This window comes from Macaca mulatta, chromosome 6 (assembly GCF_049350105.2).
Source record: "Macaca mulatta isolate MMU2019108-1 chromosome 6, T2T-MMU8v2.0, whole genome shotgun sequence".
Lineage (NCBI taxonomy): Eukaryota > Metazoa > Chordata > Mammalia > Primates > Cercopithecidae > Macaca > Macaca mulatta.
The window spans coordinates 84857043-84871492 of record NC_133411.1 but is presented as its reverse complement, the minus strand read 5'-3'; the positions used below and the strand labels follow the sequence as shown (position 1 = coordinate 84871492).

General features: G+C 34.8%; 1 protein-coding gene across 3 annotated transcripts in view; it reads right to left on the bottom strand.

The window, feature by feature from the left end:
• Nucleotides 1–6457: 6457 nt before the first annotated feature.
• The window catches only part of SCAMP1 (secretory carrier membrane protein 1), a 119539-nt gene continuing 111546 nt past the window's right edge, over nt 6458–14450 (bottom strand). For all 3 annotated transcript variants that reach the window (XM_078004923.1, XM_002804439.4, XM_015140319.3), the window contains one exon: nt 6458–9242. In XM_078004923.1, the coding sequence (XP_077861049.1) occupies nt 9078–9242 (165 nt within the window). In that variant the 3' untranslated portion in view covers nt 6458–9077. The remainder of the gene's footprint in view (nt 9243–14450) is intronic.

Below are 14450 nucleotides of genomic sequence, written 5' to 3'. Positions count from 1 at the left end.
ATATTCAGGTATTTTAAACTATTCCATTCACTAGTAACATATGTCCCTATCTGTGTTATCTTTAATGTCAAGTACGTATTTCTTCCTTGAAGAAGCATCAACACAATTATAAATAGGAAAAAACATCTCAAGTATTATAAAGTAAAGCTATGAAATATGAAAATGCTCCATTAAAAAGGAATTTTCAAACATAAATATGTAACAATGACAACGGGGAAAAGTTAACTGAAAGACACATCCTCCTCTTCCAACAACAACCCTAAAAATAAAAGCCAATGATATGGTGCCATTCCACATCCATGTTTCCTGAAGGTAATCCTGGCCATAAAAAGCCTCATCCAGAATAGGTGGAATTCTAATTTATAAACTCAAGAATGACACTAAATACCCTTCTCAACTCTTTCAACTCCCTGTATCCCATGAAGCATTTATTATTTCATACCAAAAAAAAAAAAAAAAAAGGCAATTTCTTCCGCTGATCTAGGGCCTATGACAGTTGAAATTACATTTATGTTCTGGTTTCTAATAAAAATAAAAGCTGACAAAGTTACCCACATCAGTTTTAAAAAACCACACACGGTTTTCCAAATAATCATGATTTGAATAACCCAAGAAAAATTAGAACATTTCCATTGCTTTTTCAGCTGTTACTATACTCTCCAAAATTTAATCCACAGAGAATGGCAGAAGCTGGGGAACCCTCCCATGTGCTTCCCCCACTTCCCATCCTTAGTTGTTATCTAGCAATTCTGCTACTAGGTCCACTTTCCACACTGATCTTCCTGGAACATTCTGCATTCAAATTACACCTACACCCCCTTAAAGTTTTTGCTTAACCAAACAACCACTTAGAACAGTCCTTACTAACATGGACATTTTATGTGGATATTATTTCAGTAGTTTCAAACAATCTTTTTCAACCCTCACACAATGAAGGGTAAGGCATCAAAGCAAACTTTACTCTTCAAAGCAGTAAGAACCAATAACTTTATTTCAGAGGCCCTCACTAGCAGCTGAGTCATTTGGCAGAGCCATCCCCCTGCTGCTCCTACTACTATCTTCTTCCTTGTTCAACTTCCTCTCCTTACCCTGAACAGCTGTGCAAGATAAGTCTTGCAGACATAAACTGCCAATTTTACTAAGGTACACAGGACACAGATAAAAGCATACAAAAAGAGGAAGTAGTGAAACCAAAACCACATAGGAAAGAAAAGTCAATCAAGTAACACATTGCTATTAGCAGCTTTTTAGCTTTTTATAGCCAAACATCCTGAAAAATTAAACACCTACAGGTAGGCAGTCCAGAAAGTGCCTATGTTTAAGAGAAACCACTATGATTTTATTCACAAGAGACAAAAGCCTGAATTAAGGCAGTGATGGTAAAAGACAGTCAATGGGATGAATTCTATGTTAGGGGAAAAGAATGGACAGGTGGACTGATCAGAAGTGGAGGGGAAGGAAAGAGTCTAGGATGACAGCCAGGTATTTAGTGTAGAAACTGGGTGGAAGGTGATGTGATCAACAAGAGGAAGACTCCAGAAAAAGCAGGGACAGTGAAGGTGAGGAGGTTCAGCTTAGGCTGCCAATGTAGAAGTCCTGTGTGCAGCTAGGACTATACTAGGGAGAGAGATTGATTTGGGAGTCATCAATACACCTGAGAGATGGTAAGTGTCCTTAGTTATTGTGCAATTTCTATGGGCAGATACTACGCTAAGCACTTCATAAAATTCATTTATTCATCAAAACCCTATGAGATAGAAACTACTATCATTTTACAGATAACTGTCACTTAAATAACTGAGGTGAAATAATGTGTCCCAGGTTAGAAAGCTAGTAAGTGGCAAAGTCAAAGCTCAGATATATGTTTGACAACAAAGGCAACCCCCTCAAACTGTTATGTTGTTTCCTTCTACCTGGAATGCACAAGGTGGGAAGGCAGCCAATGCAAATTCCTGGGCAACACCAGTATCTCTGCATTGCAGACACTTAGAATAACTTCCAAATAAAACTCCAAAAGGGCCTCACCATCACAACTGATGAAAACACTGCTTCTTCCTCCCTTTCAGAGAAAACACCTAGTGATTTTTCATAATTCTGAAGATGACATATGTCTCAATTTATCAATCAGGATTTAGCTCAATCCTGAAAACAGACACAAGAAATTCAGTATATGACAGTAGGAAAGTAAATGATAGGCTGTGACAGTTTTTATGTTTTCTTAGTATCAAAAATCTCTCATTCAGAGTAAGCAACTATTATAATCACACAAGAAGCATATTTAACCTAATAATAAGGATTTGTCCTCAACTGAAGTTTCTCCAAACTCACAAATGCCAAAGACCCTTTAGAAAATTTACACTGCTGAAGGATGGGCAATAGGACTCACCTTTAGGTGGCAGGTGTTAGCATTTGGTCTGGAGAATCCAAAAATCATGTAAAAATTTTGTTGATTTTTTTTTTCCAGTATCCATTGTCCCTAAAGGATGGACATGAATGACTGGAAATGTGGAAGGATGAAAGGGAAGACAACTGGAACGAGGCAGCACGGTGGGGCAGCCACGCTTGGCAGGAGTCAGGGGACCTGCCTGTTCTCATCATCCCTCTCCAGCCCCTCACCACCACCACTCACTGAGTGACTTCGGGGTAATTTCCTAGAACTCTACAAAAACAAGGCCAACAACAGAAATTATATCACAAATTTGGTATGAAGATTAAGTGATGTATATAAAGCATTTAGTACAGAACACTGGTATACAATTAAGCCCACAATAAGTTACTATTAGAAAAAAACTAAGAAAATACTGTCCACCCAGACTATTATCATTTTAAAATTACAATCTATGAAAGGTAACATAACTTGTTGTCAAAACCCATGTAATTTTACCTGGAGAGACTTGGTGGATTGGCTACCTGAGGCCACCATTTCTTTTTCCATCCTGTTATAACAGAGCATTCAGCTAATTATCTTTACCTTAGAGCTTTCAGGAAGTGGAAGATTTCTTGGTGGGTGCAGGGTACTCAGTTACTCCTATTTAGCAAAAACAAAAACAAACAAACCTGTAGCACTGGGTGAGCCCATAAGCCATGTGAAACCAGAATGCTCAGAAAAGGAACCTCCTGATTTGTCAAAATCTATTGGGATAAAAGACTTTTTAGAAAAGGAACATCCAATGCTGGCCAAGGGTGTGAAGAAAGAGGCCTTTCTGTACATTGCTGATGGAGTTACATATGGATAAAATTTTTCTGGAGAGCAACTTGGCAATGCACATGAAAGGCGATTCAAAAACTATACATACCCTTTAACTCAGCAATCTGTACTAAAGAGAAAACAAAAGCTCGAGTCCCTACATTTAGCAACAATATATTCCTTGATAAATTATTTATACCTTTAAAACCCTGAAAATCAAAACCTAAAGGAATAAGACTTTATGATACATACATAGGATGGTAGCCATATAGCTATACTAAATGTTACAGAAATATATTCAGAGATATTAAAATTGTCAATACATATTTATATCATAACTGAAATAAGATAAACTGTTGTGTTAGTTAAGATCCTCCAGTTAAAAGTAATAAGAAACCAATTCAAGATAGCTGAGGGAGAAAAAGCGGTAAGATTATGAGGATAATGGGATAAGGGTGAGCAGTAGGGCTCTGTAAAGGAAAAGGAAAGCCACTAGATCTTTTCTATGTCATTCATTTTACATCTCCTGTTATGTCGATTTCATTCTTCACTTTCATTGCAGACCAGCTTTCTTGGTGATTCCTTCCTCATGGCAGAAAATGGCTACCTCTTATGTTCCATATCCAACAGATATGTCTGCAACAGTAGCGTTCTAGACATATCTACATTCAGAATAAAAAACTGATGAGCCAGGAATGAGTCCACTATGGCCAGATGACATCCAGTACCAGTGTGGACTTTAAGGACCCAAAGAAATGTGGCTTTTGAGAACTAGGTAAATATCCCTAAAGGATGTACAAGGATGTACAGGGTCATCTCATTTTTAATATTAGGAAGTTTTCTTCCTAGAAAAATTAATAGAAAGATATAAACCAGATTTTAATAGAAGTTATTCATGGATGTAAAATTATGAGAATTTTAGTTATTTCTTTTGCTTATAAATATTTTCTATAATTTATACTGAAATGTATATTGATTTTATAAATTAGGTTAATTTAAAAAACTAAACTATCAGGCCATTATGACATAAAGCTAAGTGAGGGGAAAATAAGGTTTTTAAAAATCCATATTGCTTATATATCTTAACTCTACAAAATATATATGCATAGAAAAAGATTAGAAGACAATAAAATATTAGCAGAGGTACCCCAAGATGACAGAATTAAGGATTTATTTTTATTTTCGCATTTATCACTTTCTGAATTTTTAATTGTTCTACAACACATATGTATTGCTTTTATACTAGAAAAAAAATGTGAGGGATGCATAGGCCCAGTGGGTTCAGTTTTTGTGCAGGAGACTAGAATACTGTAGACACCAAAGTGATCACCAGATAAAAGACACTGATTTTTGGTGTTTTCCCCCATCCCCAAATACCTGAATATTACGACAAACTGCCAACAGTAACAACTACTACAACCATGATTTATCTTGAGAATCACTGGCATACAAAATATTAAAAGTTGTGGAGGAATTCTAGAATTACATTTAAGTAAGCACTGAAAATAACTAGAAATTAAAAATAAAACTTGTATGGTATAGAACTGTTTTAATGTATAGAAGATAATATTCAGAGTAATTTTATATTACTAGGTGATGATTAACTATTTTCTGCTCCTATTAGAGAAAAGATTAAATGGCTTTTAGTGTTAGGAGCGTTTCAGCTACACCATCAGCCATGTCAAGCCCAGAAAGATATGAACTGGAAAATAAATCAGGATTTGGACAAACACAAAGTTTAACACTCACTACATTGCCACATGACAGTTCCCATGTTCCCTGGCCAGTACTAATCAAAATTATATACATTAAATGTCTTACCCAAACCCCAAAGTTAAATTGCAAATATAAAACCCACGGCGGGGGGGGGGGGGGGGTTGGGGTGAGAAAACTGGAGAGCAGTCTTTTCCCTATTTTCCTACAACCTTCAAGTAAGAGAGATCTGCTTATATAAGATAGATTAGTGGCAATACCTGGCTTAGAAAGTTTCTAGATTTATTTCTAGCTCTCTACATACTGTGACAAAGTCCTAAAGTTGAAAAATACCCACCAATATTACAGGCATGCTGCTTTATAAAATGTGCCCTAAAATTCTAGCCAAAATACTTCACTTTCTATAATACTTAATATGTGAGATAAAACTTTTTAGCTTAATAAAAAAGTATTTAAAACAACTCATGTTTTAAACACATTATTCTACTCTAAATAAATGTATACTATTGTACTTTAAAATGTATCAAAGTAAGGTGTTTTCTATTTTTTAACCATCCTCAATTTTTTAAAATTAACCAATCTTTTTTCACCTCTAAAGGGCTTAATCACATGAAATGAACAAATTCCTCTGGACATTTTCCTTAAGGAAAAACTGAAAGGAGATATAGTGAAATGGTATATGACAGCCATGGTAATTCTAAGGTATACATAAGCAGGGGAAAAAAATGCTCAAAATATAACAAAATTCTGTATATAAACAGTCATGCTAAACACAGATTTGTACCAATAAGGGTACCGAATCAGATGTTAACAACAGTGTTTTCAGAAAAAGATACAGTAATGAGTAAAAAGCACTATTACAAATGATTTACAGAAACGACTAATTAACCTAACATAAATCCCCTTAAAATGCAAACCATACATTATCTTAACATGAATTACAGAATATTTTCCAAGTAAATTAGGTGTAAAAATCCAAACTCGCTTTTTAAAATACAACAACCAGAAAATAATACCGTTCCTTTTTTAACATGTATTTCTCAAAAGAAGATTCACCATGAACATTATTTTAGATATTTTTACATCTTCTTTAGCTAACCAAGTGAAAAATCCAATATACACAAATAAGTACTTTCATCAGTACATAAAACAGCAATAGGTAGCAAAGTTAGAAATCAGAATACAATTGAATAAATACAATACTAGTACAGAGACACCCATTTTTAATCCACAATGAAATATCTGAGCCACGAATAGGTTTTCCATTTTGAATCTAACTTCTAGATGATCTGTATTTTGACCTTAAAGGGGCCAAACTATTTAATATGGATGAAACTCCTGTTCCACTACCTGTAAAGGTCTAATGCAACAGAAAAATGGTCATTTTATGTTGCTCAGAGTTTTTAACTAGGTCTTTCATATTACTTTGTTTAGCACATGACAGACTTATACACATATTTTTAAAAAATCAAACATGGAATTTCTATATACATCAAACCTTTAACAATGTCTGTCTCTGAATTGCTATTATAATGTTCAAAATTATACAAACAAACATCCAGTAAACAGCATTTTATTTTATGACACTCTGTGTTAATACAATAAATATACAAAACTTCTAACCCACTGAAACATGCAACATTAGAGGGACACATGGAGGGCATTTCTGTAGAACCATGACAGTCACCATGATGGCAGCGCAATATTAGTTACTGACAAAATATACAAACATCTCTAGATAAATAATCCAAGTCCCAAATTACAAATCACTGAGTAATGATTTTCCAGTGTTCAAACTTTAGTTTGAAATAAAATTGCCATAATTTAATATTACAAACTGAAAAATAACACGGATGACTACTATGTGAAGACCATTTATGACTATGATTTCATGACTGTGATTTTAGTATTAAATATAAAACACTAACAAATGCCAATCTTTTGCTGAGTGAAAATTTAACAATTTACTGATAGAGAAAAGTAAATATAAGAATTTAAAGCTCCTTTCATACTTGATCATACTATAAGCATTGCCATCATTTCAATGCATATGTATATTTTTAAAAAACAATTTTCTCTCTCAAACTGGTATTAAATAACTGAATTTTAAAACATTTTCTCCATCCACACAAAAAAAGATGTGGGTTCTAATTATTCTTTGCTATTTAATAATGCTACCTTTGAGGATTTCTATGTAATATAAACATTCCAATTCTGAAGCAAAGTATTTCAGCATTTTTCAAAAGTTTCTAATATATCTTTTGTTTGTAGTGTGTAGAAAAAAATGGACTTGGGATGTAAGTTAATAGTGAATATAGGGGCTCTTGCTGTATTCTGTGGTTAATGTTTTGAATGTGTGCAAAATCTACACTCAATAAAGCATACTGATAAAAAAGATTTCCAATAACACTACAAGCTCTAAAAAACAAACTGGCTAAGTTGGTTGAGAATGTAGGTAGAAATTATCGCTGATTCGAAATATTTACAAAAACAGCTTTAAATTCATATGCTGAAGAGTAAAAGAAATGTCTTCCAAGTATACCTGATGTCAATAAGATCCCAAATAAATCAAATGTAAACACCATCTGGATGGATCTGCGTTACCTAGTAACACACAGCGCTGCTTCATGGATAGTGAGAACTTGGCATCCCACCTCTAGCATGAAACTTTTTCTGTAACTCCAGGTTTGGGGAGAATGAAAGCAATTTAACTATTTATGCCTATCTGATTTTTTAAAAAATAAGGATTTCCAGCCTCTAATATCACAATCCTTACTTAAAATCTAATTGAAAAATCACCATCTATCATTCTGCAATCTTAAATTAGCTAGACTTTCAAAACACAGTAGCATGACTTACAAATGTCTTTGAGTCACTTAATCAGTGTTAAAATTGATTCCAAGTTTGAACCCAAGAATACTATAAGAACGAAGTTCTGTGCTGCATAGTAACAATTTTAATGTGATTATCTTAATGCATTTAACTGTATTTATATTTTCTTGCTTGGTGCAAGTTAAATGCTTTTTTTTTTTTCTATTGCTGGAAATTTTAGGTATATTCAGTCTGTCTCAAAAAGTGAAAGACAGGTGCATTTAGGGATTCAAGTATATGAAAAAATGCCAGGGTCTTTTTAGGTTTAATGCCACTGGAGATTAAAAGCTAAAAGGAAAATCCCTTAAATACTGTACATTCTTTTTAGACAACAGTTAGACTAGCCTTTAATACCTCTGTTAAAAATCACACACACACATCCCCCAAAAAGAGCTGCCAGACACAATCTTAGTTGTAACCACAGAATATACCAAAGTTTTCATATAGCAAAATGTTACTATATGACTACCGAAATTTTTTTTTTAAAGGAATTATTACCACTACTTTCTACTGCATTAACTACCTTCTCTTTTGGATAATGTACTGCATATTATATTAAATTCTTATATTGCACCCCCAAACTTTTTATTTAAAAGAAACTCTTGCAGAAAACCATTTCTGTGATTCCATTAACCCCTGAATCCTACAACCACAAGCAGTACAGAAGCCAAAATACTAATTCTCTTAATATAAGAAATGTAGTGCCCATGCAAATCAGAGATTGTTATCAAAATACCAGCTACTCTAAAAAAAAAAAAGAAAAGAAAAAGATGATAAATACTACATTATCTACTACAAAATGCAAATAGGCTCTTCACTGGTGACTGAAACAGCTAAAAAGCAAGCCAATTTAAAATCCCTAAGTCTCTGCTGGCCTATTTCTTTCAATATAAATAGGGAAAAAGGAATGAAACATAGTTTACTTTTCCAATGCGCAATCCTTATCTCTAAAGATTCTTGAAAGAACTACTGCAGTTAGTATTAAATGTGTTTTTAATCATAAGTACCATTATTAATTTTCAGTGGGTCACCACTGAAATAATTCACTGAACATCATCCCCCAAAAAATATGGAGAATATTTATTTAGCATGTAATATTTTTTCTGCAAGGGGCACTGAAATATTAAGAAACTATTAGGTAAAGTAATAAGACAAGGAAGTTTTCCTGGTTTTAGCCCATGCACAAGTGAACAGGAAATATCCATGCTGTCTGTACTCTGTGTTTCGAACATAAAAATATTTGTAGAATACAGTAACTGGAGAAAAAAGTACAGTCAAAAGGTAACAGTGTATTGTTTGAAGATTCTTAAATTTGGTTACCCTTGAAAGCATTCTGAGCTGCACTAGATGCTGCAGTTGAAGCTGCATTTGCAGCTGCGGTCTGGACAGTTTTGTTGGACATCACACCTGTTGCAAACTCTTGTTGGGCCTTCTCAAAACTCGCACCTGTTGTGCGATATAGTCCATGTACCTACAGAGGCACAAAAAAGTGGGAGAAGGTAAGTAGCAACCTACACATTCATTTCCAGCAGCTCTTAATCTCAACATTAATCAAACAAAAAAGACTAGATTGTGGTCATGTTTCCTAAGATCAAGAATATTAGCCACCAAACTGACACACAATAATTGTATTTAAACATTTTTCTTAAAACAGGTTTTCCTTTTCTTCTCCAAGCTGAAGAGATAATTATGCTAATTCAAACCAAAAATAAAGAACTTCTTAGCTAACTGCAAAAAGTTGTATTTTCCTCTGCACCCAATTAGTCAAGTGAAATTATTACAGCATTACAATGAAATGGTATAAACATAGTAACAAGAAACAATACATTAATTTATTACCCCAAACTATTCAGAGAGAACATTACCTTATCTATATCCATTTTAGCTATATATACACCACAGGCTCTGTTATAATCAAATGAGATCATTTTATCATTTAATGTACCAAGTACTATTTACGTCCTTCAACATATTGCTGCTATGCACTCTGTATACAATTTAACATTTTGTGTATGGTCAAGTCCTAAAGAATGCACAAAGAAACACTTCTGGGAATTGTTTCGCCATACTGATTCATCACTCAAATCTTGGAATTTATTTTCAGGAGTAGGGTTCAAAATTTTTCTATCAATATATGCTTTAAAAGCTGCATAATTAAACTATGAGTCCATCAATACGTAACATCAGCCACTTATTTTAACACAAATTTGAAGAAGGAAATAACAAACCAACATTTATTAATTATATGCCCACAAACTTCACACAGTGGGGAGAGAAAGATACTGGTAATTACACTGCACTGTGACTGGATCTAAATTAGAAGCTTGACTGAAATGCAATCAAAGCAGGCTTAGGGAAGGGGCCAATGCATCCAAGTCAGTCTTTTTTCCAAACCTGGATAGGAATTGGTAACTGTGGAGTAAGAAAAAGGATAATGAGTCAAAGACTCTCAAAGCAAGCTTGTATTTGGGGAAGTAGTTTCAAGAAGAGAGAAAAGAGAGGATAGCTGGTTTGGGGAGAAGAGAGAATGGAGAAGATAAGTTCTAAACATTTTTTCATTCGTTCCAGATGGTAAGTTCTAAACATTTGTTCATTCATTCCAAGGTTATTGACAACCTACTCTAGGCCTGCCACAACAGGCAGGTAAAGGTTTGGTTCAAAGCTTGGGAGAGGAATGGGCTAAAGACATGGACTTGGAAACCAGTGGCATATGTTATGGACTGAATGTTTATGTTCCCTCCACAAATTCTTATGTTAAAATCCCAACCATCAATATGATGGTATTAGCAGGCAAGCCTTTTGGGGGGTGATTTTGCCATGAAGGTGAAGTTTTCATTAATGGAATAAATGCCCTTATAAAAGAGACCCCAAGGCCCAGTGTGGTGGCACACACCTATGGTCCCAGACTTCCACTCTAATCTGGGCAATATACGTCTCTAAAAAAAAAATTTTTTTTTTTTTTTAAGAGATGCCAGAGAGCTCTCTGACAACCTTCCATCACATAAGGACACAGAAACTGTCTAAGAACCAGGAAGTTGCCCCCCGCCTCCGAGACACTGAATTTATCAGTGCCTTATCTTGGACTTCCCAGCCTCGAGAACTGTGAGAAATCATTATCTGTTGTTTAAGCTACCTAATCTATGGTATTTTTGTTATAGCAGCCCTAAGGGACTAAAACAACATATAAATGATAGCTGAAACCTTGGCATTTATGAAACTGTCTATGGAGAACCCAGAGTAGAAAGAGAATAAAATCAAGTACACAACCTAATTAATGCAGAAACAGAAAACCAAATATCACATGTTCTCACTTATAAGTGGGAGCTAAACACTGGGTACACATGGCCATAAAGATGGCAACGATAGACACCGGGGATATAAACATAGGGGAGGGTGGGAGGGGGAGAAGAGCTGAAAAACTACCAATTGGGTACTATGCTCACTACCTGGATGACAGGCTCAACTGTTCCCCAAACCTCAGCATCACATAATATACCCTTATAACAAACCTGCACATGTATCCCCTGAATCTGAAATAAAAATTGAAATTGTTTTAAAAAGACACTATTTAAGAGGCATCCACAAGAAGAAGGAATGACTGGGAGAGGAATGGGAAGAACCAGATACAGATACTTCTCACTGATGCCAAGAGAAGAGAGCATGTTAACACATGAAAAGCTATCAGAAAAGCTATCAAGAAAGCATGTTAATGCATTAAAATCTATCAGGATACAAGATAAAAATAACCCAGACAGCCCTGAGTGCTTCTGATATAGTGGTAAAAGCAAACGCCACATTACTACTGATCAAAGTGTCAAATGGTCAAGAATAAAAAGAGAGCACTGACAAATACATATACTGGTAAATCCGAAGATTCCTTTTTCCTAGTACCTTAGCACTACCATAAGTATAAAAGTAATTATTTTTATTCCCTTTTAAAACCAAGTTTTCTATGGAAAATTAAAGATACAGATAAATCACTACTCCTATGTTCTAGACACTTATCTCACAGTGAGTACAAATGATTGGATCCTAGAAAATGAAGTGTATTATAGAAATCTTATCAACCTTTACTTACTAGGCCCAATCAGAGCAATGCAATTACAGATTCACTTGTCTCTCTCTTCCCCTCTTCCCCCAACTTTGTGAGCATGTAATAAATAAATGTTAATTATTATTTGCTTTATTATTTCCTTTTTCAAACTTGCACTAAATTGAGTGGCTGATACTATGTGTTCACGGGCTTCACAGTTTACTAAAATGTAATTAACAGTCCCACAGAACACAGAAGCAAAATAAAGGTAGGAATAGCCACATTTCTCAATAGTTTGTATCTATACAGACCCAGAGAGCCACCTAGAGGGAAAAGACCACATACATATATACAGTGCACAATGCTCAAATACTGTATCAAATCCATTATATCCATGTGAAAAGGGTGGATTCTTGATTTCAGGGCCCCGTGAAAGACAGGCTAATCATCAGGATCTTTAAAAGCTTATTACTTCCCTCCAGGGTTTCAGATGGTATCTACTGATAATTCACACTGCTGATATCAGGGAGAAGATTTTGACACCAAGTACTATAATTTTTTTAAAAAATTACACAACTTGGGAGTGGGGGGCAAGGGGAGGGATCGCATTAGGAGAAATACCTAATGTAGATGATGGGTTGATGGGTGCAGCAAACCACCATGGCACAGGTATACCCATGTAACAAACCTGCATGTTCTGCACATGTATCCCAGAACTTAAAGTATCAAAAAAAAAAAAAAAAAGATTTCCATTTTGATAAAATACAATTTATCTTAAAAAAAAAAAAATGTACCAGTTGATGGTTTGCTTAAATGGAGCACAATTATCACCAAGTTGCACAGCCTTTTTATCTGTACTGTCACTTTAGGAAATCTCACTGTGTATGTGACCTGAATGCATATTACCTAGTGGAAAATTCCATAAATGCAGAATAGTCTAGAGAATTAAAAAAAAATTAAGCAACTTAAATACTATCTTTTCTACTTATGGGAACTGCATTACTCCTAAAATAATACTTAGTTCTAGGAAAATCACAGAAAAGGCACTAAATTTGGTTTCTACTAATTCCAGCTGGCTGGCTACCACTCAAAACTTCAAGTCTGCTTCCCATAAAACAAGAATATTTGTTACCCTATGTGCTCCTCAGAGTCTTCCTAAAGATCAAATCGGAATGTATATAAATGAGTTACACTAACATAAATTAATTTTTAAGTATCTGCAGAATGTAGATGTGATTTCATCAAGGAGTCCTGCCTCCTTAATGCAGCTTCAGAGACAGTACATGCTGTGGTGGTGTATGACACAGAAAAACTATATCATATGGGAAGTAAAGAATAATGGCCCTTTATTTAAATAATCCAAACATATGTCTTCATTAAAACATACAGAATACCATTTCAAGAAACTGCTTTTATTAAGATCCCTGTCAGGCCAAAATTATTTCAACTTTTATAAAAGCTGGGAAAATAAAAACAAATGAATTTTTTAAATATATATTTTTTAAATTCTTGTTTTGAGTTTTTAAAAAAGTATGGACCTCTAAGCCTAACATTTTCAGTTTGAAATTTCTGGAAACCCTCTACTAACCCTCCTGCCCACAGATGGGTCAGATATCCCTTCTGTAAGCCCTTGAATTGACGCTCTAGTTTCACCATGTTGAAATCATGCACCCTTTAAGCACTCTCTCAAATAATGCTCTGTCCGCTCTTTTGTGCCTGAACTAGCCATGGCTTTCCCTATTGAGAGTACCTCCAATCCTTTGTACATCTGGGGAGGCACATATGTACTTCTTCTTTTATAGGGTTTATGTCCATGTCGTATTATATCCCACCTGCTTTTACTTGCCTAAGGGCAACAACTAATTCTACTCATTGTTACACCCCCTAAAAGACACAGCTTAGTAATCTGCAGTAGAAGCCACTGAATAATTATTTGTCTACCTGCTGGGGATTAAGTGTTCCAAAATTGTCCTCATTAATAATAATTTTTACCAAATAAGTACAATACAGCTTAAGGAGACTATACCTGTGTTACAAAGTAAAATGCTTAGTTTGCAGTCACCTCAGAGGTTAAATGTTTTAAAAGCAGACATACTACTTCACACCTGCTAGGATGGCTGGAATGAGAAAAATGGGAAATCACAAGTGTTGGCAAGGATGTAGAGAAAGTGCTGGTGGGAATGTAAAATGATACAGTCCTTGCAGAAAAGAGTTTGGAGGTGCCTCAAAAAGCTAAACATAGAATTACTATAAGACTACATAGGAATTCCACACCTGGGTATATATGTACACAAGACAGGTGAAAACAAAGACTCAAACAGATACCTGTACACCAATGTTCACGGCAGCACTATTCACAATAGCCAAAAGGTGGGAAAATCTCAAGTGCCCATCAACAGATAAACACAATGTGGTATACAGATACAATGGAATATTATTCAGTCTTAAAAAGGAATGCATTTCTGATACATGCTGCAACATGGATGAACCTTGAAAACATTATGGTAATGAAATAAGCCAGGTACAGAAGGAAAATATTGTATAACTCCATTTATATGAAATATCTAAAACAGGCAATTCATAGCAAATCAGAGGCTGCCAGAGGCTGAGAATAGGGAGGAATAAAATTATTGCTTAATGACTAGA